Source organism: Sphaeramia orbicularis, chromosome 4 (assembly GCF_902148855.1).
Source record: "Sphaeramia orbicularis chromosome 4, fSphaOr1.1, whole genome shotgun sequence".
Classification (NCBI taxonomy): Eukaryota; Metazoa; Chordata; class Actinopteri; order Kurtiformes; family Apogonidae; genus Sphaeramia; species Sphaeramia orbicularis.
Genome location: NC_043960.1, coordinates 33,932,390 through 33,957,873, shown reverse-complemented (window position 1 = coordinate 33,957,873; position 25,484 = coordinate 33,932,390). Strand labels below are relative to the sequence as shown.

Genomic DNA, 25,484 nt, shown 5'->3' with positions numbered 1-25,484 from the left:
AACAGTTTGACATCGACTCCCTTTCATCTGAATGGTCACATGTCTACAAGAAAGCCGCAGCAACAAAGTTTGATATATATTCATAATTTTTTTTTCTCCTATCTCTAGTGGTGGAAGAGGAACGCATATGAGCTCGCCTAATAATAGCAACAACTTCTGCCTTGCTTAGTATTTATATACTTTCAGTTATATGGTAATAATAACATTTAATAAAAGTCAACATCCTAACTGCCACTAAACAAAAATACCCACCACAGCAATCGCTGCATCTTCTCTGCATATTTATAACAGATTAGAGGTTATGTATATCAATTGCGCAGCTCATGCATATTGTTATGAAGGAGAAATGCAGGAAATGGAAATGTGCCATTTCAACGAGTCTGCACAGCTTGCCAAAAGCGGGCAAGTGGGTAGTGCTTGTGGAGATGGTTGGGTTTGTTTTCCTCTCAGTGTTGGGGAGATGAGAAGTCATGTATCTAAACAGAGCAGATATGATGTTTATGAGAGCCATCTGCTTGGCAGCCCTCCTGTGCCCACTGCCCTCCTCAACGTGAGAGCAGCCTCATTAAAACGGTCACATGCCTGAGAAATTTCTAACTGCTGTGTGTTTTTTTTTTTCTCCCCTCTCTTTAAAAGGAGTAGAGTTTAAAACTAACAAAGCCTTGGGAAATCCCCATCAGACATCCCTCCCTTAATCCATTTAATTTTGAAAGGTATTGTTTAAAGCTTTAAAGTTTATATCGTTTAATCCCCCTCCAACACTACGGGCAGCAAATGAGGCCGTGTCAGCAGCTTGAACAGATATAATCTACTCCACACAACAGAAAATCCTCCTTCAAGACAAGGTTGCATGGGTTTCCTGTGAACTCGCTGTTTGATGTTTCTACCTGCTATTGAACATGACTTCTGTCTTAACCCAACTGTCACTCGCTCCCTGTCCCCTTTTATCACTCCGAATGTTCTCGCTTCACCTTTTTTCATCAGTAAATCTACCATCACAGCCATTTCACTCATCCCCCTCCTTTTTTTTTTTACTATAAGGGGGCAAGAAGAAGTTTGTTGTGGGTAGGTTCGGGGGATTTTTCCCGTAACATATTTTCAGCAAGTGTTGAACCTTGGCCAAAGGACGCGACTGTTTTCGAGTTGGAAGATTCAGGCCGTCTAGCCTGTGGTGAAAGAAAATACACTCGCTCGTTTAATCTTTATTCTGTTTCTGACCGTGTGTTTCTTACTCATTTTCTGCAAGTGAATGTGGTGGTTACACTTATGCTCCTGTAGTTGGACGTTCTTAAATACATACAGCCTATTTACACGAGTTCCCAGATAATGAGTCAAACGTTTTTACCTAATGAAGATAAAGGTATATACAGACCAGTGTAAATACATAGTAAATGGCATTTCTACAATAAAAATAGAAAAAAACTCATATTATTATTTTATTGATCCTTGTACTTTACATCAAATAAAATGTTTCACACAATGTTCAAGTTGAGAGAAATCCATATTTTGTTCTTTGCAAAGGTTGATTTCAGTTTTTCACCTGTTTATGGTGTCAAATCCCCTTTGTTAAACTATCATGAATGTTACATTTCCCTAGTTTGAACATGAATAAACATGACTAAATGTGTTGTGATGGAAACTATTTATTTTATTGAGTTAAGTCATGCAGCGTAGGTATATGCTCAGGATTTTTACTGTAAAAGGTAATAATACAAGTAGTCAATCTGCAATGTGTGACAATTAATGTTATTTGTCATTGTTCAGGAGATAAATTAAATTATTTAATAGTTTAGGTTTTTGTTTTTTTTTCTTACATTATTGATGAATAATCCTTCTTTTATTACATCTCTGCTTGGTTATGAAGTGCCTTAAATGTTCATCTCAGGCATCAGGCAAATAAAAAAATAATGAAATTGTAATTTAATTAGTTTTATTTCTATATTAACACATGCCTCCCAGAAGCAGTGCAGACACACAATGACAAACTAATGTGAGCTTTAAGAAATAGGAAGCTTTGGTTTGAACAATAAAGTTTTTGCTTCCTGTTCTAATACTAGATGTGTTATTTTGGAAGACGCCTAACTAGTATGTTGGTAAGATAGGACGAACCATAGATACACAATATATACATATAGAAACATGTAGGTATCAAAGCTTAATGATGTTACAACCAGAGTTCAGTCATTTTCAACCTAGTGGCAGGTTCAGTTTTTTTTGCTAAAACCTTCTAAATAACATGGCGTGATGATGTCACTGATGCACGTTTCCCTCAAGTTGAAAATACAGGACTATAGACGTATTTGGCCACCATTAGGCTTGTTCCTTTAATAACCTTATAATGACAATATATACATACAATACATATGTCTCTGTATTAAGACACAACCACATATAAAGAGGAAATATACAAAAATTAGAGGAAAAACATCTCTAAAAGATAGTAATTATTGTACGCACCCTTTGAATACAATTATTCAGACAATATGAGATTTTTTTTGCCCTGTTTTTCTAATGTTTTATACCAGGATTCAGTCAGCATATGACATTTCTTTTTATTCAAGCAACATTTGGTCATGGAATGAATGTCAGCCTAAAAGAATCCATTGACTTCTGTTGTTTATATATTTTCAATATAGTACACATTTTTACTAATGTATTTGCTAAATCTTATCAAAGCAATTGAGGACTACATATGTATTTTCGTTACATCTGTGCAAAAACAGAAGCTAAATGTTGTTTTAATGACATTATTCACACTGTCTAAACACCTTGGTGAAAAAATAGAATTTGGAATAAGTTAGACAAACCGTGTTTTTTGAGTCATCACTGTTAGTGCCACTTAAAATCTACTTAAAGTTGCGAGTAACATTAAATGTAAAACCAAAGGTGCCAGGATAGCTGAAAACTTGCTAAATCTAGCAGCAAGTTGGCATCATGGTTACTGTTATCTTTGAGCAAAGCCTGAAAATAAGAAAACCGTCAAAGGTACTAATATCTGCAACCTAAACTTGTTATTTATAGCACATGTTAGTGTTAGTTTAGTGGTTAGTTTGTTTTTGTACAGACAAATGTGACGGAAGTGGATTTTATCACCTTGGCCCGCAGCTTCTCCTGTTTTGTTTGTTTTTCAGCATTTATTCTGTTCTTACATAAAGAATACAATTTACTTTCTGAGTCATACCATCTATAGCACTCATATATTTTCCTTTAGTGTGTAATTTAAGTCATATAACTGCAGTGTGTATTTCCACTCGAGCAGTAAATTACATTGTTTAGTTATCAAAGGCTTTGCGTAATTACATTTTGTGCTGTTCAGGATGACAGGGCTGATAGTGTCTGCACAAGGCTCTGGCATACATAATCACAACCAAAATCCCATTAGGGAGAATAGAGACCATTATTATGGAAATGACCTTTGGGTGTCAAGAATTCAGTGGGATAAAAAGAGTATGTAATCCAGACAAAGACATCGTGTGAAACCGCTCTGTTTTCTCCTGTGAAAATGTAAGAATTTAGGGTGATTTTTTTTGTATCTTTCATTGTGGTGTTTTTTTTAGTTTAATGATCTTTAGTGATAAGATGGTTTACAGCAGTTTGAGTATCACTAATTTCATGATACTTTTCTGCTATTTGTTACTGTGAATAACTGCAGGGTGAAGATAGCAGAGGATAAACTAAGTGTTTGTTTTTTTTTCCTCCTTTTTTTCATTTTGCTGTGGCACCTTCAACTGAGAGAACATACTCAACTTGGGATTACTGGAGTGTCGAGCTGAATCTCTGTCTGTTTGTTTTGAGCCACGCTTTGATACTCTCACACTAAAGAGGCGGGCTTCATAATTCACATTGTGTCAAATAAATCAATAGATCCCATTAGCTGAGGAAGTTGTGTAGTGCAGTACTTGAGGGACCGTGGCCCCCCTTGTTTAGACATTTCTTCAGCAAAGGCGATGGCAGAGGAATGTGGGGTTGGCTGTTGATCCATACAGACAGCTCCAGCAGTTGAAATGGTTTGGCTGACTGGTCCCAGTTGGTCCTTAGCGCCGTTTCCACTGTGCTGCCAGCCTGGGTCTGTGCTTGAATAGGAAGGAGGAATTTGCTTAGACATCCTCAGCCTTATAAGCCTACAGCTCAAAAACTGCTTTTCAGTCTGTCCGTTGTCCTCCAGGGACCGGAAGTTTATAACTTTGGAATTTTTTTGGTAAAATAACATTTTGCAAAATTTTGAATTCTTAAGGAATCTATTTGTGGAATGTCATTCTGTAATAGACATCATGACAGGTCTAATGCTGCAAATAATAAGTATTTTCATTATTTTCTTTATAGCTTTGTATTGAATGTTTAAAAAAAAAAAAAAAAAAAAGGGGGATCTTTGCTAGTCTTGACGTATCTGCACAGCAAGACAAAGCTGAAGGTGATTTAGTTTAAAATTTTATAAAACTGAATACAGCAAATCCATTTTTTTCCATTGAGTTTGGCATTACTCCCTGTAGCAACCATAATGTGATCATTTCTGCCCATTTTAAATGTAATAAAGCTAATTACATAATGATTTGCAAACAATGTAGGAAAGTTTTGAGCCAATACCGTAATAAAATGTTGCTAATGTAATACGTTATTTTATTATGTTTTTTTGGTCCTTTCATTAAAAATATCCTTTGAAATGTAGATAACTTATTGCATTATTGGCAAGTTATTATGTTATTAGCTTCATTACATTTTAAATGGGAAAAAATCTTATGTATTGGTTGAACACATCAGAAAATTCTGGGTCAAAACTAACACGAAGATTTAAATTTATACTTTGACTGACAGTTGATGCCAATATTAATGTTACTTTCTCTTTTGTTTTTGTTTTTTTTTATGTTATTTACCCCCCCACAACAAAGAAATCTCAATTGTAAATATAAAAATAATTAAAATGTGAAGCCTTTCAGCCCTAGCTCACATTATCCTTCAATAAACACATACGCACATACAAGCCTTTAACCCTCAAAAACATAAACAGGCTCCAGAGACCAAAAGCATCTACTGACCTCAAATGTTCAATAACTTTTCAGCCTCTAATCCTATCAATACATTGAAATAATCAGGTAAATACAGTTTCTCAGCTTTTCACTGGCATCAGATCTGAGCCACTGGGATGTTCACAGTCTCCATAGTGAACATGGAAACAACGTCATCTTCTTCAACACTGATTCAACAATAAAACCCATGTAGTTTTACAAATGACAGTGATTATGGACGCTTGTTTTATGTTCAGTTAATGATATATTTTGCTTGAAAATTCACTTTGTCTTCAGTTGTCTCTTTTTTGATATAATAACCTTTGAATTTATTCTGAGCTTTGATGAACATCTACATAATCAGTAAATTCAATATAAGAAAAGCTTGATTTTTTTTTTCCTGAATAATACAAAATGCAGAGGATGATATAATAAATGGTGAGAAATTGCTTAGGAAAGGTTAAATGCAGAGATTAATCTATTTAGAAGCCACTATAAAATAGTTAAAAGTGTTAAAATAAAGCGACAGATAAATATCTTCCACTGCCATCGGTGAAAACACGTCACATGCTGATACCAGTGTCAGCCTGATAAGTATAACATCCATAAGTATAGCATGGACCTGTTTCATGCAGACTTATATTACCACAGATCATAAAACATCCATCAAAAATGCATGTAAATATAGTATACTGGAAAAGTATCCACAAAAACAGCAGAATTACCCAAAAAAACCCAAATATATTCTGTGTTATTAAAATCCTCCAGGAAACCATTGAATAGAACAAAATGGGCCAGTTCATTGTGGTTTTGAAAATCATTTATTCTTATATATTTTCTCGACACATTTTCAAATAGTCTTCTGACCTCATATTTTTCCTTTATCGACTTTTCATAAATATAGACTTATACCTCACTCAGTGCTGTGCGTCCTCTATTACATATGTGAACATTTATTTAACACTAAAATCTGCAGTAATGTTTTTCCATTCACATGCTGTAGTTATTAATTGGAAATAATTGGTTTTCATTGCTGAATTGTACGACTCATTTGCACCTGCCCTGCTGATAACATAACCATAAAGAACACAAGCAAAAGTTCAACTTTCAGTTCTATTAATGAACCATCTAATTCAGGTTTTTACAGGAGAATTTTATGGCTTTTTCTTTAATGTGATCGGGCACAGTAAAGAATGGCAGGGAGATAAAAGAGAATAGGGCATGACATGAGCTGAGGTTGTGAGCCAGACTCAAAGCCATACTGATGTGAGTACATGGCATGCTTCCCAGCCCACCAACCATCAGGGCATGCTACATCATTTTTAGCTCCATAACATGAGGTGAGTGCAAATGAAAATGGCAAAAATAAAACAAAGAGGAAGGAAAGAAAAGGGCTCCTGTTTGTTCTATTGTCTAAAAGCACACAGCGATGGTAAAGCTCATCCTCAATCTTATTTACGAAAAAGCAAAAGAGGCGAGTGTCTTGGGGAAAATACCAGACAGGGTTGGTAAAAGCTCATAGCAGATTGATCTGTGCGTACAGCTTAACTGTATTAAAGCTCATAATCCCTGTAAATATCTTCAGGCAAGGCAAAGTCAGCCTTTTAACATTGACTAAGTGAAGTAAATAGAAGCAAATAAATTTTTAAAATTGTGTTTCTGTTGAACCTCTGTTCGTTATATATAGAAGTGAGTTGTGTGAGTTGGCTGCTAATGAGGCTTGCACATTTTGAACCAAGATATTTTGATGGTTTTGCCACCCTGCCGTTTGGGGCTAACAGTGAAGTTCACTTTAAATGTAGAGCGTCTGTTCCCCCTTCGAACCTCTAACACCACAACAGATGGGGAGAATATGGAGCTCGGATGGTTTTACCTCAGAGGTGGTAACAGTGAAGCCACTCATTAACACTGAATTTACCACTTCGTTAGCAATGCAGCTTCCTGTAGAGAGCGACCAGCCCTGGATGTCAAATCCACTGAGCATACATTTTAAACTAAATCAGATCTGGACAGCATAGTGCAATCTGTTCAAAGATGGAGAGAAGAAAAAAAAAACAATATTAAGAAAAAAAACAACATATTTCTTAAGTTCAACCCTAAATGCATTAGTATTCATGTGTGTGCAGAGGTGCATGTTTTCTTTATGTGGGTCTGTGTTTGTGTTTTAGACAGATTGTGTGCCTGCCAATTTGTCAGGATTCAAGTAACAACAGTCTCATGCTGGGATCTGTGTTGGCACCATCACAGAGTGATAAGACGCAATATGATCTCATTGGAGGTGTACTTTGTTCCCATGGAAATTGGTCAATTTTAGCAGACGACTGAGAACTTTAGGTGGAGAAGCAGGAAGGTTGTATCCCAGAGGTACGCTCACATAATTAAGCATCCTCACCAGGGTATTCAGGGCTAACAGCAGGGTTTGTTGTGAATAGAGGTGGCAAAAGAGGGTGTTGGAAAATCATAATGCAGCACAGAATAATACTGCTCTCATTTTACAGAGCAGTGGGAATAGCCCAAAAACATTTTTTTAAACAATGTCACATTTTCAGTGTGAATGACAAAAAAAGACACTGTATTTCATTACCTGTTGTGCAACACTGTTTGTTTGTGTAATGCTCATCTACAGTATGTCTTTTCATAAACTCTCTTAAAATTGTGAATAGTTGAATTAAGGATATTGTAAGACATGTTTCCCATGGTCTGCTTGAAATTATTAGGAATGTGGAATGCATGTAATAATTTTGTGATTTTTTTTTTTTAATGATATTTCAGAGTGTTGCTACTATGTCTAAACTGAAGCCAAAGGCACAAAAGGACAAAGATGTGGAACTGAGGTCTGACAGTCCGGGTCGTACTCAAGAGCCATTCCAAAGTCACACTTTCTCCCTGAAGAACAATGTTGCAGGTCTGTCCTCAGATGAACACGAAAACCCTTTAAATGGAACCCAGCCGAAGCCATTTGTATACAGCAGTGCTCCTGCTGTTCCCCATGCAGACAATTCATTGCCTTCAGGAGCACTTGTTAATGGACCTGGTTCACACCCCACCTCAGAGGTACACTCTGTCCTGAACAAAGGCACTGTTTTCTCCAACAATGTCCTGGATGCTGCGTGGCAACCGGAGAAAGACACGAGCACCGAAGTGTTACTACCACCTGGTGAGCTTCAATCAGACGCTTGGATGAACCCAGCGGGGCACGTCGTAAAAACACTGGCCACACAGCCAGGTGTCGACACGCCACTGTCTCACTCGGAGGAGAATGAGTCTAAACTGGCCTATTCCACACTGTCAGGTGACAGCGCGGACCAAATGCACATTAGCCGACTTTTGACAAAACAGACAATAAAAACAAGATCTCAAAGGGATTCACAATGGTCACAAAGCTCCTCGGATGATTATGACGATGATGAGGTGATCAGGTGGGATTTGGCAAAAAAGCGCAGGCGCTTCATGCAGAATGACAGAAGGCTGGAGACCAACGAGAGGCACCAAAGAGACTGGAAGCACAAAACACATGCAATAAGCATGTCAGACACTCCGGAAAAGGTTAACTGCAGCTTAAATCACACGTACATGCCTTTATGCAGCAGTAATAATGTTGAAAATGTTGACATTGCCCACAAAGATGATTCTTTTGACAGCAGCTGTAGCACAGCAGAGGCAGGCTGTAATGAGGGAAGTGACCATGAAGACGAAGACAGTTTTAGTTCCACAGTAAAACAGTTGAAGTCAGAGCAACTTGAAGATCCACTTTTCTTTTCATGCACAATATGTAATGTTAATTTCAAGGAAAAAAGACATTTCCATAGACATACTATGATGTATCATTTAGGCAAGCATAATCAGGTGAACAGTGAGAATGTTTCACAGCCCTTTATATGCAGAGAATGTGGGCGTTTGTTCTGTGATAGCAACTCCCTCATGAAGCACATCATTATTCACCAAGACAGGCTGGAAAAACTTATGAAGCGAATCAAAGGTCTCAAAAACACAGAATCTGAAGACCAGGGCACCGCAGTCCAGTGCCCTCAGTGTGTGTATGGTTGTAATTGTCCTAAAATCTTTGTCCAGCACGCCAGAACACATGATAATCTGACACACTACTACTTCTGCGAAGAGTGTAACTTCATCACACTGACACAGGAGGCACTTGAGGCACACTTAGAAGCTGCACACCTTAACATGCACCAGCATCAGTACAGGAAAATGGCTCACGCTAGTGATGCACAGGAAACACAGGACCACGCTCAATGTGAAGGTGAAGCATGTTTTTTCACAACCGGAGATGGAACCGAATCAGGAAGGCACCCAGAGCAGGAGCACCAGCAGTTGCACTGTGTTGATTATAAAAAGTTTTCAGAGCAGCCCAGAAATCTATTTAAACCTAATTCCCCTCAGGTCAAGTGCCATGTTGGCTGCACCAAAAACAAGCTGTCACCATCTTTGTGGAAGATCGACAAGCATGGAAATTACTCCTACACACCACGGAAAATTAGACGTGGCAAACTGATCTCACCTCTGCAGAAAAAGAATACGATTCAAGCAATGACCGAAAGGGTTTTGGCAGCCTAGAGCAGACTAACTGTTCAGATTTTTTACTATCAGCCGGGAATCTGAAATTAGACCAAATGTTCAGTCAGGAAAGCAGCAGTGACCCAACAAGCACGAGTTCAAAAGAGCAAGCAAACCAGAATTCACTTTCAATAAGCAAAATGTCAACACCCTGGCAAAACACTATTGACAGTATGAATGGTAGTATATTGCCAAAGCTTAGCCAAAGGCTGAAGAAACAGACTGCAGATGGGGAGTTAGTGAAAGGCTGTGAGGGCAGCACTAACTTCAGCAATGACACCAGTGAAGCTACAGCCAGCTTCTTGGAAAGCAGTGGGAATGAAAGAAACTCATATGCTTGGAGGTATTTCACAAAGACACAGAGGTTTTCAGCCAAAGACAAAAGCCCCCGTGTGCTCCAGGATGAAGGCGAAGACTGCAGTGACATAGAGCAACTCATCATCAAGGAGGAGTATATTGAAACTACAGTGGATGATCATTCCCCACAGTCGCCCTCTGTGTCTACAAGTCCCAGCTTTGATCTTTTCCCCTTACAAGAGGCCGAGTATAAGTCCTGCCCGTACTGCCCCGCCATGTTTGAGTCCGGTGTGGGCCTCTCCAACCATGTGCGGGGGCACCTGCATCGGGTTGGGCTCAGCTATAACGCTCGCCACATGGTTTCACCGGAGCAAGTGGCCATGCATGACTGTCAGCCAAGAATCCGCAGGAGGATTTCCCACTGGAACAAGGAGGGCTAAGGAAAGGTGAGAGTATTAAAGAAACTCCTGCTAAAAGCTTTTAATCTGCAACTCATCACCACAGTTTTCCTTCTTTAAGCTGCTTTCGTTCCCCTGATTTCATCTCCTGTCTCTTAATTGGCCAGCGTTTGTGTTTCGTTAAATTACATAATGTTGCATTCCACAAAGACTGGAACAAATGAGGAATTTTTTTGAGAACCTTTTTGTGTTTTTACTTTAATTAGCATATGAGTGCAGAATGTGTTGGGCTGAACAGTCCATGACATTGGAAGAAAAGAGGCATTCAAATAAATACTCCTCACTAGTCTGTTGTTTAGTGACAAACCTCTAATAAACTGCAATAGAAGAATTAGTCTATTTGCATACTTTACTTAAAGGCAAAGTACAGATGAAGCAATGCAAAAATACTGCATTATAAGCTAAAAGTATAGCAAAAAGGTTCCTATTTAAAAATACATACCTTCTAAGTGTGCTATGATCACTTTTAACTGGTCTGCAGGGTGAGCAGTGCAATATAAATTGTATTATTATTATTATTATTATTATTATTATTATTATTATTATTATTATTATTATTTAAAGCATTTTAGTAAAAGTACTGGGTTGGTCCTGATATACACTGCCTGGGAAAATATTTAATTACATTTAAGTAAATTAAGTAGGTCAGATCCTTCCATTCAGTAATTACTGCAATGATTAATATGTTTCTTTTACTCAAACTGATGCAGTGAGAAGCTCCTCACTTAATAAACGACTTTGATAGAGAGCAGCTGAACTTGAATATACTGAATGACCAGGTCTGAACATCTGGAGAGTTTTTTCCTTTATATGACAGATGATAATACCAGGATTCATTTGGCTGAAAACTGTGAAACAGTGGTTCAGGAGCGTGAGGCATCATTTTCACACATGGATTGGACGACACAGATAATCACTGAGAATCTCCAGGATGTTCGGAGCAAAACTTCATGTCATTATCCAACTCTCCCATCATCAGTACAAGATCTTGGCAAAAAAGGAATGCAACTCAACTTGAAAACAAATGTGATATTTATTGACATTGCAGAAGCGTTGAGTGGTACAAACAAAGATGAAGCAAATGCATCCCATTATCAAAGGTACAGGTGGTCATGTGAAATAGATTAGATTAGAAATCATCAGTGGTAGTGGTTTTACAAAGGGGGAGAGAAGATACATTTGAGGGCTCATCGGTCAGTGTATCTTTGGTAATTGGATTTTCTTTTCAGAAACAAAAGAAAATCTAGTGGTTAACTGATTTTTGTTTTAAAATAGAAGAATTAAAATTGAATTTCAAGGCGTTTCACTTTTTCAGTGTCAAAACAGATAAACCAAATTTAAAATAACAGATCGATTTTTGTTATTTCTTTCTAATACAAAAAACAAAGTTACTACCTGACAGAATGGAAAAACGAACCAAAAATGCATGTTTTTTTCATTTTCTGAGACAGGATGTTGTCATTTTCAAGGAAAGAGTGCTAATGCCTAGGTCACAAAGATTCTTATGAATGATGGGTTCGTATGAATCTTCCAGTTCGTACAAAATCTGGAGTTCATAGACATTTGTGGAGGGAGCATTAGCTTTTTTTATGTTAAAGGTGCGGGAGACTTTCGTGACCAATTTTTCATCAAATCTGTCAAACCTCAGTCATAGCCTAAGCATCACAAATCTGTAAGTCTTTGTGATTACTCACCTGAATCTCTTGCATTACGGTGAACAATTTCTTAGTGCCATCCACTGTAAACAAACCATGTGTTTACAAACAGAGTCAGAAGGTAACTCGGGCATCTTCGGAATTTTGTGTGACTTGCATTGTGGGAAGCAAAGGCTCGCGCCGCCGCCTGACAGCGGCAGCACAACCGTATGATATATGGATGAAGCGGAAACGGCTGAAATGCTGAAACGGCTGGAGGAATATGTGTAGAGGGAAGGGAGCTCTGCCGTTTCCACGTCATGTCTTTAGCAGCTGCTGCTGCCAGACAGCGGCATGAACTGGCGTTTCCCACAATGCACGTCGTGACAAAATTCCGAATATGCCCGAGTTACCTCCTAGCTCTATTTGTAAACAAGTGTTTGTGTATGGTGGATGGCACTGCGAAATTGTTCACCATAGTGCAAGAGATTCAGGTGAGTAATCGCAGAAAGACTAACGGATTCGTGATACTTAGGCTATGACTGAGGTTTTACAGATTTGATGAAAAATTGGTCACGAAAGTCTCCCACACCTTTAAGCGTTTTAGAATGTCTTTCTTCTTCTGCTGCTGCCAGACCAAAACAGCGGCCACAGCCACTTGATCTTCCTCTTCTTTGTCTTTCAGCTGTAGCTGTAGAAGTTTCAGTCTTGTGGGCATTATTGCCATCTTCAGTGTGATGATCACGACACAGGATTTTTAAGATAGTACACGGCCACTGTTTAAATACCAATCTAAATATTCTGAAAAAGCATAAGATCTTCCTACCAACAACTTGAGAGTGCCGTGAGTTGAACATAGGGGTGCCGTATGGCTACCTTATGACCAAAAAAATTCATGAAATGGGTATAGGTATGATGTAGGAAGGTCCCAAGGCAACCTTATGAAGAACGTGACAACTGTACGGTCTTCGTACGACACAAAATCACGTCATTTTCTCACAGAGGCCTTAAGTTGCTTTATGAATTGAACGGCAGCCGTATCAAGTTTGTAAGACGGCCATAAGAAACTAATGCTCCCCATGAATGTCTGTGAACTACAGATTTTGTACGAACTGGAAGATTCATACGAACCCATTGTTCGTAAGAATCTTTGTGACCTAGGCATTCAGTCTCAGAAAATGAAAAAAAAAAAAAAGACGGCATTTTTGGTCTGTTTTTCCATTTCTGTCAGGTAGCAACTTTGTTTTTTATTATCAGAAAGAGAAAACAAAAATCAATCTGTTTTTTAAATTTGTTTTATCTGTTTTGAAACTGAAAAAGAAAAATGCCTTGAAATTCAGTTTTAATTCTTCTATTTTAAAATGAAAATCAATTAACCACTACTTTTTCTTTTGTTTCTGAAAAGAAAATCCAATTACCAAACATCCACTGACCCTCATCACATTTAATGGGGGTAGAAGGACGAAAAACACTTCTGATGCAAAAATCTGTTTTCTTTCTTTCTTCTTTTTTTGGTACAGTTTCTCTCTTTTTGGTGAGGTACTGAATGAATGCATATGAGAAGTTTAGTCACTGTTTGGAGTGATTAACAACATACAGACATAAACAGATGTACTGAATGTGAATATCATTACATGCTGCTTTTAAGATGTCAGAAACCAAAAAGGTTAGAAACCACCAGTATTTAATGTCTGGTATTTGATCTTTTAGTGTAAAGTTTTCATTTTAATTACCTCCGCCAAGGAGGTTATGTTTTTGCCAGGGTTTGTTTGTTTGTTTGTTTGTTTGTCTGTCCGTTAGTGTGCAACATAACTCAAAAGTTATGGACAGATTTGGATGAAATTTTCAGGGTTTGTTGGAAATGGGATAAGGAAGAAATGATTAAATTTTGGTGGTGATCGGGGGTGGGGGGGCCCACGGGGGGCGCCACTGATCAGCCTTGGCGGAGGTCTGCGCTCTCCGAGTGCTTCTAGTTAGTAATTTATATCTAAAGATGTCAGACAAGTAGAAGGTACAATATTGGAGTAAAAGTATAAAACAGCATAAGGTCAAGTGGAAATACACAAGTAGAAGTATTTCTTGAGTATGATATTATGTTACTATCACAGTGTAGTGCATACAACTCCATAAATACATTCAACTTACTGTAACTTCTGAACCGTTTGCACTATCCACACAATTCAAACGGCAACGGGAAGCTGAAATCCTGCGCTTTTCAACAGTGTATTACAGTTTACAGCCGCAGTGTGGGACTCGATTACAAGTAGAAAGGAAATGTTTCAGAGACATCCACACAGGTAAAAAAAAACACATGGAAATAACAAAAAATATGAAGCCATAATATGGATACTGAATGTTCAAGACCAAAAAGCATGTTTTAGTAGATGTAAAATAGATGAAAGTTTATTTTTGCAATCTCAGAAAGTTTTGTTATGGACATTTACAGTTGATTCTGATAATAAATATGCTAAAAACTTCAAGTCAGTTTTTTTCTTTTTTTTTATTTTTACTAAAACACACTGTTTTAAGCATTTATTATTTATTATAATGATAATTAATGGCCAGATATTGAAAGTTAAGTTCTTCCAGAAAACAAAGGTGCAAAAGAATTAGCAAAAAAGACATTTTCTGACACTTTTATAGCAAAGAAAACATGAAGACACGTAGGCAGCCTCTTATAATGGCGATAGTAAAAGGGTTAAACTAAAGCCCATGTTCATTGCTGTTAATATCTGAGGCTGTTAAATGTTCTTCGTCTTGATTCCATTTCAGACAACGCTCTGCTCTTGCTTTACAGCAGTTAAACCAGAGACACAGAAGGAGCACACCTGTCCCCTGTGTTATGGATGGTTTGATACTAAAACCGGCCTCTCCAACCACGTGCGAGGACACCTGAAACGAATGGGTAGAAGTGTTTCAGGCCACAGTAAATCCCCTCTGCGTATCCTAAATGAACTCTTACAGGACAATAAGAAACATCGAACCAGCCTCCAGAACCAGCTGCCCTCACAGCCTTGTGTGTCTCAGAAGTTAATCAGCAGAAATGACTTTTTTCTGATGCACACGGGGATTCCAGTACAAATCCAATGCGCAGTGAGAAATCCATCACCCATATTGGAAAGCTTCGTTCCGAAACAGGAGGTTGAGGAGTTTTCAGAGAAGAAGAAGGTCAAGTTGGAAGAAGAGCAAAGAGGGACTGAGGCCTTAGCAAGCACTTTAGTGGAACTACTTGAGACAAAACAGGAAAGTATGAAGCTTCTTGGGAGTGACGGACCCTATGCATCCATGAAGCTTTGCAACATGACCAAAGACTGTCTGGAGGAGACGCGGGTAACCAGCACAGGACCAGACTGGCTGCAGGGTAAGAACATGTAGACATTACATGACACATGTTTACAGGGTCAGTGTGTAAAGTAAAGTTTGCATGTGCTTGTGTGTGCATGTGAGGTTTGTGTTGGAGTCTGTGTTGTACTGGGAGCTGCTCATTCGTTTAGCTAATGTTGATGCTAAGCTAATGGTGACCTCAAGATAGCACCCCTAATAGGGTGTAATCAAGGATGTAGATTAAAAAAAAGGCCACTATTGGCTTAGAAATGGATACTGAATCTCCAGGGCTGTCTTTTCCAATAAATTAACAAGTAGAACAAGAATGAATCATCAGTGTAGCTACCGTGCAAAGATTTATTTTAGCCATGTTTCTCTTGCTCTTCTTCAGAAAATGTAGAGAAGCCATCGTAAGTATCCCACAATCCCTTCGTGGTGCATCATCATATTATGAAAAGATATGTAATATACAGAGAATAAGGTTTTTAGAAGAAAAAGGAATAATCTCATGTGTATAAGACAAGTTTAGGAAAAATTTGGTAAAAGACTTGGTTTAAACCTGGATGTTTGATCCTTCCTAACACCTCTGTGTCCTCCTGAGAGCCAGTAAAGTAAAAGTTTTGGCTTTTTTACATTAAATAATTACTTTGATTAGAAACAGCATGATACAACAGTTTTTTTCAGATACATGTTTATTTCTTTTATGTGGTGTCCTTTGTGGTGATTAATTTTTTTTTTCCAAGTAAAGCTGTGAAGCTCTTGTCCTGCAGAGGATTAAAATGCATTGCTGAGTGTCAGGAGGATATATTTGTGCTATATAATTAGTATTTTTAATGCATATGTAACCTGTAACCTTTTCCACAAAATATTGGGTTTACTCCTTCTTTTCCATTCTAATTCTGTCAGTGGCATACCGTGGTGTTTCACTCAAGTTCTTTAGCAAACAATAATAAACTGCACAAACTTTACCATATTCATGCCATCAAATGATGTGCATTTTCAGATGTGAATTACATGAATGTGACACAATATTCTTCAAATTGTAAAGCACTTGTTGCCTATTACTTTTAAATAAAGTCCATACATTTGTCTTTTCTGATAAAGTATTCAATAACATTCTCATGTCGTCCTTTTTGCTTTTGTTGATTCAGCAATTCTTTCTCAAAAGAAATGGACACCAAAGTACATCGTAGTCTTGCTTGTCCATGCATTGGTTTTTATTCATTCCAGAGCTGAAAACCAGCTCTCCATAGAGGCTGTAGACACTGGGATTATTAGGATCAGGCATGTGACTGCATTAAGAAATCAAAAGATCGCTTATACTTTTACACTGAAAGTTTGACATGTTACACATGATTTTTGTCTCTGCTTTGAGTCTGTTCAGGTCAAACCCTGCACCACAGATCTCCATCAGACTTAGGAAAAAGTCTGCTTGACTTTTACAAACTGCCCAGATTCCAGCAATCTGACAAGCATCAGTCTTTTGTGATCTTCAAATCTCTTCCTAATTTGTGCGAGTATGTTGTCGATCACACATCTGTGTAGTGGGCGTGTGCATCAGCCTTTCCACAGGATGCACTTGATTGTCCCACTGTCTGCACAGTCATGTCAAAGATTTCACTGTATTTAGCTCGCTCCCTTTCAACATTCCGACAAAAATCTGCAATTCTGGCCCGAATAAACTGCAAACTTAAGGTCCTGCTTTTCTCAAAGAGCACATCAGTAATGTTGAAAATGCCAATATAGGAAAAGAGAATAAAATGGAAGTCAGAACTTCTTGACTGCTTTAAGTGTCCAGATGCAGAGGGTTTCCCAGTCTTCACTGTGGTCAAGTGTCTGTTGTAAAAGCTCAACCAGCTCAAGTGTTTTATTATGAATGATGCAAACTGGTACGGTATTAAAATTCCACCTCACCTGTGTGACACATGGTTAAACTTTGACAAAACTTATCCAGTAGTTTAGTGTGTTTGGGAAAATGAGTAGTACTTTAATTTTTTTTTTTATAACGGGCCCCCACTGTTCTTTCTTTATATGTGTGCATATTTCATATTTATACTTTGTGTATTTTTGTTTCATTGCTACCCATTAAGGCTACTTACCTACGGGGAAGTGCATATTTTGACCCTCTACTGTAAGAGTAAATATGTAACAATAATATTATATCACATCTGAATTTATTTTACTTTACTTTTGAAAAATGTATAAAGACATAAAATGATAATATAAATGATGTAACAAAACAAAAACATGAAAAAGTTGTAATGGCCCTAAAACATTATAAAAAGTATAAGACTATACTAAATAAAAACACAAGATAAATACACTGTAAAAGATACAACAAGATGTAAACAGATGCAAACAATATAAAATATGTAACCAAAAAGAAACAATGGCATAAAAAGACATAACAAAATGAAAATCATGTAAAAGGTATAAGATGAAAACCAAGTAAAAATTCATCAAGATAAAAAGTAGAACACGAAAATGTGCATTTGACTCAACATTGTTTTGACAACAAAAAAGCCACTGATTTGGGCAATTAATGATGTATTTATGTAAATCTGGGTCCTAAGGAGACATGAAATATTTTTTTAAGGCAGAGCTGCTCCAGAGGATAGATGGATTACTAGACAGTGACTATTCACTTTGTTAGTTTGACTGATAATAAATGTACTGTGCTAAGATTTTATATATATATATATATATATATATATATGTGTGTGTGTGTGTATATGTGTGTGTATATATATATGTATATATATATGTGTGTGTGTGTGTGTGTATATATATATATATATATATATACACACACATACATACATACATACACACATATATATATATATATATATATATAAGTATATGTATATATATATGTAGTTTGTGTATGTATACACAATATTGATTCACCAGTAAAACAACTGTACTTTGCCAAATGACAGTGGTTGTAGATACTTGTTTTTACTTTTACATTTGATTATATATTTCCTTGCAAAAGTCACTTTGTCTTAATTTTTCTCTGTTTTGATATAATAACCTTCGAATTCACTCTAAGTTTCTATGAACATCCACAAAATCAATAAATGAAATATAGTAAAATGCAGAGGATAATATGAAAAATGTAGATAAATCTCTCAAGGAATTGCTATATCATTTGAGAAGTTGCCACAAACATACTTATAAGTCTTTAATGGTTAAAGGAAGTCAATGACACACCCCTTAACCATTATCCTATGAACTAAATGGACTTCATTTCTATATATCCATCCCTCCAAATGAACAGTGTAGGAGCATTTGGCCTCTTTGTTCAGTTACATCCATTACATCTATTATTGACAGTACAAACATTAACCTATGGTCCCTTGGTGTTAATAATTTATCCTAAACTTACAGAATCTTAGTGTGTGTACCTGTATAGTATAAGAGAGGCCATTAGGACAGTGTGAGAATAGGAACACGATCGTTCCATTTGTGACATCACATACACACCGTGGATTAAATGTCACCAAAGAGCTTTGGAAGTTCATATTAAAAAATCATGACTTTCTCTTGATATTGGAGGCCACTGTCTCTGTTCACACTGGGGGTTTTTTTTCTGTCCAAAGAGGAAAGACAGTTGCGAGTAGAGATTTAAGATTTTTACTCGTTTGTTGCTTGTCATTGTATTTATCAAAACTAAAGTGGAAAAATATCTTTCTGTTGAGTATGTTTTACCATCAAAACTAATGAAAACTAATCTACACAACAGTTGCATACTGTTGTTTACTACTAGATAATGAAGTAAACTTAAGACTTAAGACTCATGCCTGTTAAGTAAAAAAGAAATAATTACTTTTGCACAGTTTTATTGATTCATTGAAGGTAATAATAGAATAAATCTTTATTGTCATTGTTACAGGAACAAGGAAAATCAATTCAGAAGCCCTATTCAGTTTAGCAGCAGATTTTAAGGCGCAAAAAGAAAGACTATGTATAAAAACTATCGCAAAATATGCTGAAAAATACTAACAATCTACAAAACTACAAAGAAATACTGAAAATATACATTCATTTTCTTATAACCACTTATTATGCCCCATCGATAATGACATCCTGAATGATATGAATATCTATTAACAGACAGTTTGACCGGTGTCACAGCCAGTTTCTGTCACAGTACGCAGATCTGTGATGCTTTTGTGCAGTTGTTTATTCTTATGTGACTCATGCGTCTGCGTATGTGAAAATGACGTCCCTGAAGATGTAGGATTGTGTTAAACTTAACCAGTAACACTTTTCATACAGGAGGGTGCAAATCAATGAAAGTAGGTGGGGGAAGACTTGACAGCACACTGGGATTAACAGTTTTACCTGATAATAAAATTACAGCACAATGTTTCTTGATCTTAAAGCTTGATTTGTGATAAGTGTCAGACTAATAAGATGTATTCCCATAACCATTCTATTACAAATAATGTGAAATATTCCACTAAATGACCCATTTTGTGTGATGTTTCAGTTTAATTTGATTTTCAATATTCTGTTTTTCAGGGGAAAATGCTTCGAATACTCTTTGTATTCAGTGTAACAACACCTTCCCAAATGCTGTGTGTCTCTCTGGTCATCTTCAGGCCTATGCACGAAGAAGTAGGATTGGCATTTTGGAAAAAACATGTAAGCGTTTAACAATATAAGCAACCCGTGTGTCATGAAATACAATAAAGAGAATATGCTTTTTTGTAGAATTTTTAAAAAGCCTTAACCCTTTCATGCATGGTGCCCTTCAAACTTCCATTAAAACCATAATATTTGCAATAATTACTCTTAATTAGCCATTTTTGGTCTAGACATAGTACTACAAAACCCAAAATTACTACATGGGTTGTCTGAATTATTAATAATCCTGAATTACATTTACATTTTAGATCAAGTCAAATCTATCAAATCTAGCTTTATGGGAAGAGGCTTTTGGACACTATGATTAAAAACATATTTATGATTAAAGTTTTGTTAAAGCTTTTACAAACAGTCAGTTGTAATTTATGCACCTCATTCAATAATCTGGACATATTTGATTCTTTTTTGAGAGAAATAATTACATTCAGTTTGGCAATAAATCATGCACGAAAGGGTAAATATACACTGTTGCCCATAAAGTTGGAATAACAGGGTTTCTGCAGGTCATTAAATAGATTTTGGGAAAATTAAGGCCTTAAATGGCATTAAAAAACATTAAATTCTATGACCAGAGGCTTTAAAAAATTAAATACACTTGTTGGAAAAAAAGCATTGTCATTCACGATTTATTTTGATCATATAAACATTTAATCATTTTGATCGGAAGTATAGTGTGATGATTGACAGGCGGAACCTTTTCATTGGCTATTGCTGATTGCTGATACACGTAGTTACAACACCGACTGCTTGGAATGCAACGTGCTGTGAGTGTGCTCATGCCGTGGTGAAGAGTGGAGGGAATATTAGCAAGTTTTGGAAAAATTGGAAAATGCCAGTTTCAGCAGAAGTGACTGGAGGAGGAACTATTTAAAACCTGGTTAAAGCCTGTCGACAGTAAAGTGTCATATATATATGTATAAAACTGTATATAAAACTGTATCTGCAGTTGGACATGGGCATTAAATTTGTTTAAAGTGGCATTAAAAAGCATTAAATTAGATTTGCTGATACCTGCAGAAACACTTAATAATGTTGTTTTCAGACACATTCGTCCTTTTATTCCTATTTATACACATCAGTAATCACCTTTGACCAGGTACAATGATAACATACTGAGTCACAATCATTACATGAGGAAAATGTACCAGTATTTTATTCCACCTTTATGGACGAGTGTATTAAATGCACAGTTGTTGTCTTCCCTGCTGCCCATTGTAGGGTTTAACATGATGCCTATTGTAATGCTTTCAGATGAAGCAGTGGTGTGCTTTTTCTTTTTAGGCTATGACTATAAACAGAAGCTGCCAAGACCAAGACCTGGACTGAAAAGGAAGACTTTACCCTCGCTGAACACTGAGATCTACACTCTGACCTGCAGGTACACTCTGAGTCAGAGGAAAGTGAGATATCCATGTACGCAGTTACACATTGCACATGTAAACTGTGTGGAGGTACCACAGTTTGGGACCCGCATGTCCATATGGAGTCCTGCATTTATGTGGGCAGTAAAGAAAACCTGATACATAAATAGTAACAGCTTGTCTCTCGCTAGAAAAACAGGGTTGTGCATGAAGACTGACTGTATTTTTCTTTTTTTTTTTTTTGCAGATTCTGTGACCTGGTGTTCCAGGGTCCTCTATCTGTTCAGGAGGACTGGATCAGACATTTACAGAGGCACCTTCTGCACACCAGTGTACCCCACTCAGGGACTGGGATGGTCGAGGTTTTGGATCTTCATCACAAAATACATCTAAGCCTGTCACATGAACAACCAGCTGTCGACTAGAGCTGCTCAGCTGAATTTGCACACTGTTTATACACATATTCAACACATTAGTTTGGTTTAACCTTTTATATAAGTATCTCATAGATATCCCAGAATACTTACTAAGAGTATACTATAAATATGAATTACCAAAAATATTATATTGGGTATTTTAATGCTGAGGAAAATGTAACAACATTTCTTATGAATAGGCTGTTTTGACAGAATGGCTGTATATTGAGGAAAAATGTAACATGATAAAGTGCTTTGCTGTATGTGGTAAAGCATATGATTAGAGCACGTTTTTAACACAGACTTATTGTAATATTTCGCTTTTTGGCTGTAACTTACAGTTAAAAAAGAGAATTGTGTAAAATATAATCTTCATCTTGTTATAAGGAACTGTTTTTACATGAAAAGTTAAGGCAGTTCTCTCTCATTTAACCACTTCTTAAATGCTGCTGATTCTGGATGGTGTTATAGTGGTTGATAATACTCTTTATACAGTGGTATATAATCACATTACTGTCTATTTATATTAATTATTACAAAAGTACAATGGTAATTCCAATTTATTATTTTCTCTTATTTTTCTTATTGTAAATGAAGTCTTTCAGAAATTTCAGACACAAAATATATTATTAGGGTGTTAATTACCAATATATTTTACTTGGCTCACATTTAAGAACTGTACCTCACTAAACTTTGGGTTTCATATTTCAAACTATGTCAGTAAACAAGCATTTCTTCTCAATTTCAAGGTACCCTGTGGAATTTTCAGCACAAGTGTTATTTAGATGTGATTCTTCCAGAAACACCAGAGTTTTTTTTTTTAATTTTAGACACTAATATCCTTATTGAGTGATATTTTTGAGCGCCACCCAACCCATCTAGCTTACAAGCAAATATATGAAGGTACATTTTTATAGGGATGACTGTATTTGTACAAGGTGACACATTGCTTTGCATTTTCATACTCAGACACTGAACATTGGACACAAAGTAGCAGAGGGTTAATATACAATGGTAACTGGAGAGAAATTAAATTGCATCTGGTTTCCAAAAGAAAAACTCTTAAGGGTACCTTTAACCACGGCTCTTAGACCCTGGTGCTCGTAAAACACAGATTTCCATACTTCGAGAAAACAAACTATGAGATGAAGCGCTCTTTAAAAACAGTCTTACAGTATATTTCCAATACTTAATAAAACCACACAACAACAATCACAACCACAGTACCATTTTGATAAATACATTTTAAACACCACCTTACTGTAACACAGACACATGTATATGTTGTTGTAGTCTAATATCATGGATATTTTAGGGATGCACTGATTAGATGATTTTTGCCAATATTTGCTCCTTTCACTGATGGCGTACTGTACATTTATATGATGTATATGATTAGATTTGTGCTCATTTGAGATAATATGAAGCCTTAAAAATGTGTCAAATTAAGAGTCACTTATTTCCCTGGCACGAAAGTGGAGCCGAATAGCAACAAAATAAACAATATTGACTTTTGACCTGAGTTTCACATTGGTGCATCCTGAGAATATGTGCAAATGTAAATATTGCTTTCAGCAAAGACTGTATATATCAAGATGTATTTTTTACTAACGGTATATTACAACAAAAAACTGTAGGAAAAATTAACATAACTTTAGATTTATAGCTACAGTTTGCCTAGATTTTAGATATTTGTGTATTTATTTATGTCAGCATTCTCTTGAAATATTCAACTTGTTAAACTGGAGATTTTCAACTTGAATTTGTAACATAAATGACTGATTTCTATACTATTTATCTTACTCACATACTCAGGCTTGACAAACTAAATAAAGTGATATTCTAATTCGACTTTTGCACTTAAATGTTTGTCGAAATCCATGACATTTGTAATCAAACGCATGATACTGTAGGATGTTCCACTAATGCGAATGTAGGAAATTACATTTAACTGCTTGATAACATGAAAAAACACCCCAGATTTACCACATTAACAGTAACATATGGCTGCCTGTTCTGTTGACATTATTTAGAGCATCAGGTTTAGTGAGGTGGATAAAAGTGTTGGACCTGACTGGATAATTGGACATCTTTAAAGCACAGGCTTTCATTTACACCAGAGCAGTGTTTATTACATTAAATGGAGCAGATTTGACAGGAAATAAAAATATCCTTTTATTCTGTCAGACTTCTTAAACATTAATATGGAGTTTAAACCTAAAGCACAGGGGGGACGTTTGAGTCCACAGATTATTCATGCTTGGTTCTAAAGTAAGGCTTAATATTTTCATGTTAATAATATTCATTTTGCTACATTCATCCAAAAGTTGTTGTAGCAAAACTGGATTATATTTAGTCGAAATGCTTTTAACTTGAGTATATGATACAAATGGTGTTTTTGGCAGCTGAGTAATAGTTTGTGTTTGCATCAAATGACCAGCGCCTTAAAGAAGTGGAATTTCCACATCCTTATTATTAGAATAAAGAAATGAGAAACTGTTTTTGGAGTAACAAATGATTCATGTGGTGAAGGAATACTGCTGTATAGCGGCAGCAATAAGGATTTCAACAAAATAAAAACAAAAAGAGGGCAATATGATGTTGTTTGTTCTATCGTCTGTTATTATGACCATCACATTATAAGCTGCAGTATTAACAGATGTACAAATACACTCTTCTGAGCCAAAGCTGATGTGAGCCATACAAAGTGTCACTTAATGCATTTTATTTAGTACGAGTGACTGCTAGAAAAAAAGGCCATTCCCTCTTTGCACACATTCCAGTTTTACTTGTGTTAAACAAATTTACTTGCAATTCTTTTGGGTGAAATATACAATTCTAAGTGTCACATTGCACCATGATTCCCCACAGGAAGTAATGGTTGGGCTATGTGCTATTTTAAACATCACGTTTTAGCGTCGCAGGCTGAGAATATGATGCATCCAATGCTTGATAGCCACTTCTGGGTTTTCTACTTACCAGTGGCAAAGGGGGCTAACCCTGCAGTTTATCTTGGGCAGTATTTAAAGCAGCGATCAAAGCTGTACAAACCAATTGTCATCATGTTTCTCCAGAGGGAATTTTGAAGTACATTAATGCTCCTTCTTTGGGAAATAATTGTGCCACTCTGTGACTTCATTAGGTCTCCTGGCTGTTTCAAAAGATGTTCTCTCTGGAGGTTGAAAGCCACATCGCTGGCAGACAGCATCCCAAGGGGCCGAATGAATAAAAAAGAGAGATTATAATGAGATTGAGTTAGCCATGACCAGAATCGGGCTTTTCATTATTCCACTGGTTGGAGCAAGAGAGGGAGAGAGAGAGAGAGAGAGAGAGAGGGACAAGGCTGACATAAAGAAATGTGTTGTTGCAGGACCCTCACTCACCATCTGCCACGGGGGTCCAATGGTAGGCAGCCAATGCATGCTTATCATTGCCATGGGTATCAAAGGGCCTCCTCTCTGGAGATTGCTCCATTAAAACTGCAAAGGCCAACCCCTGTTTCCACAAAACACAGAGAAAACCTGCATTTACTTTAGACGTAACACTTGCTTCTCATTACACTGAGAGGAAAAATGGAAAACGCTGTCACCTGATCTACAAAAAAAATGACATAAGTTTCTGTTAACCTATAACATCCATGTAAATTAACATACATTTTCAGTACAGTTCTACTAGTTTTTACCTTTACCTTCAATGTAGGAGCAAATACGGTCACAGAAAAAATTATTACACCACCCCTTGTTTTCTTCAATTTCTTGTTCAT

At 36.6% G+C, this 25,484-nt stretch overlaps 1 protein-coding gene across 1 annotated transcript in view; it reads left to right on the top strand.

Annotated features, from left to right (window-relative positions):
- Nucleotides 1-25,208, top strand: part of znf644b (zinc finger protein 644b) — a 36,069-nt gene extending 10,861 nt beyond the window's left edge. The window contains 6 exon segments of the mRNA XM_030133029.1: nucleotides 7,776-9,570; nucleotides 9,573-10,307; nucleotides 14,765-15,325; nucleotides 19,819-19,941; nucleotides 21,226-21,322; nucleotides 21,553-25,208. Of these exon segments, the coding sequence (XP_029988889.1) occupies nucleotides 7,788-9,570; nucleotides 9,573-10,307; nucleotides 14,765-15,325; nucleotides 19,819-19,941; nucleotides 21,226-21,322; nucleotides 21,553-21,730 (3,477 nt within the window). The 5' untranslated portion in view covers nucleotides 7,776-7,787 and the 3' untranslated portion in view covers nucleotides 21,731-25,208.
- The last annotated feature ends 276 nt before the right edge of the window (nucleotides 25,209-25,484 follow it).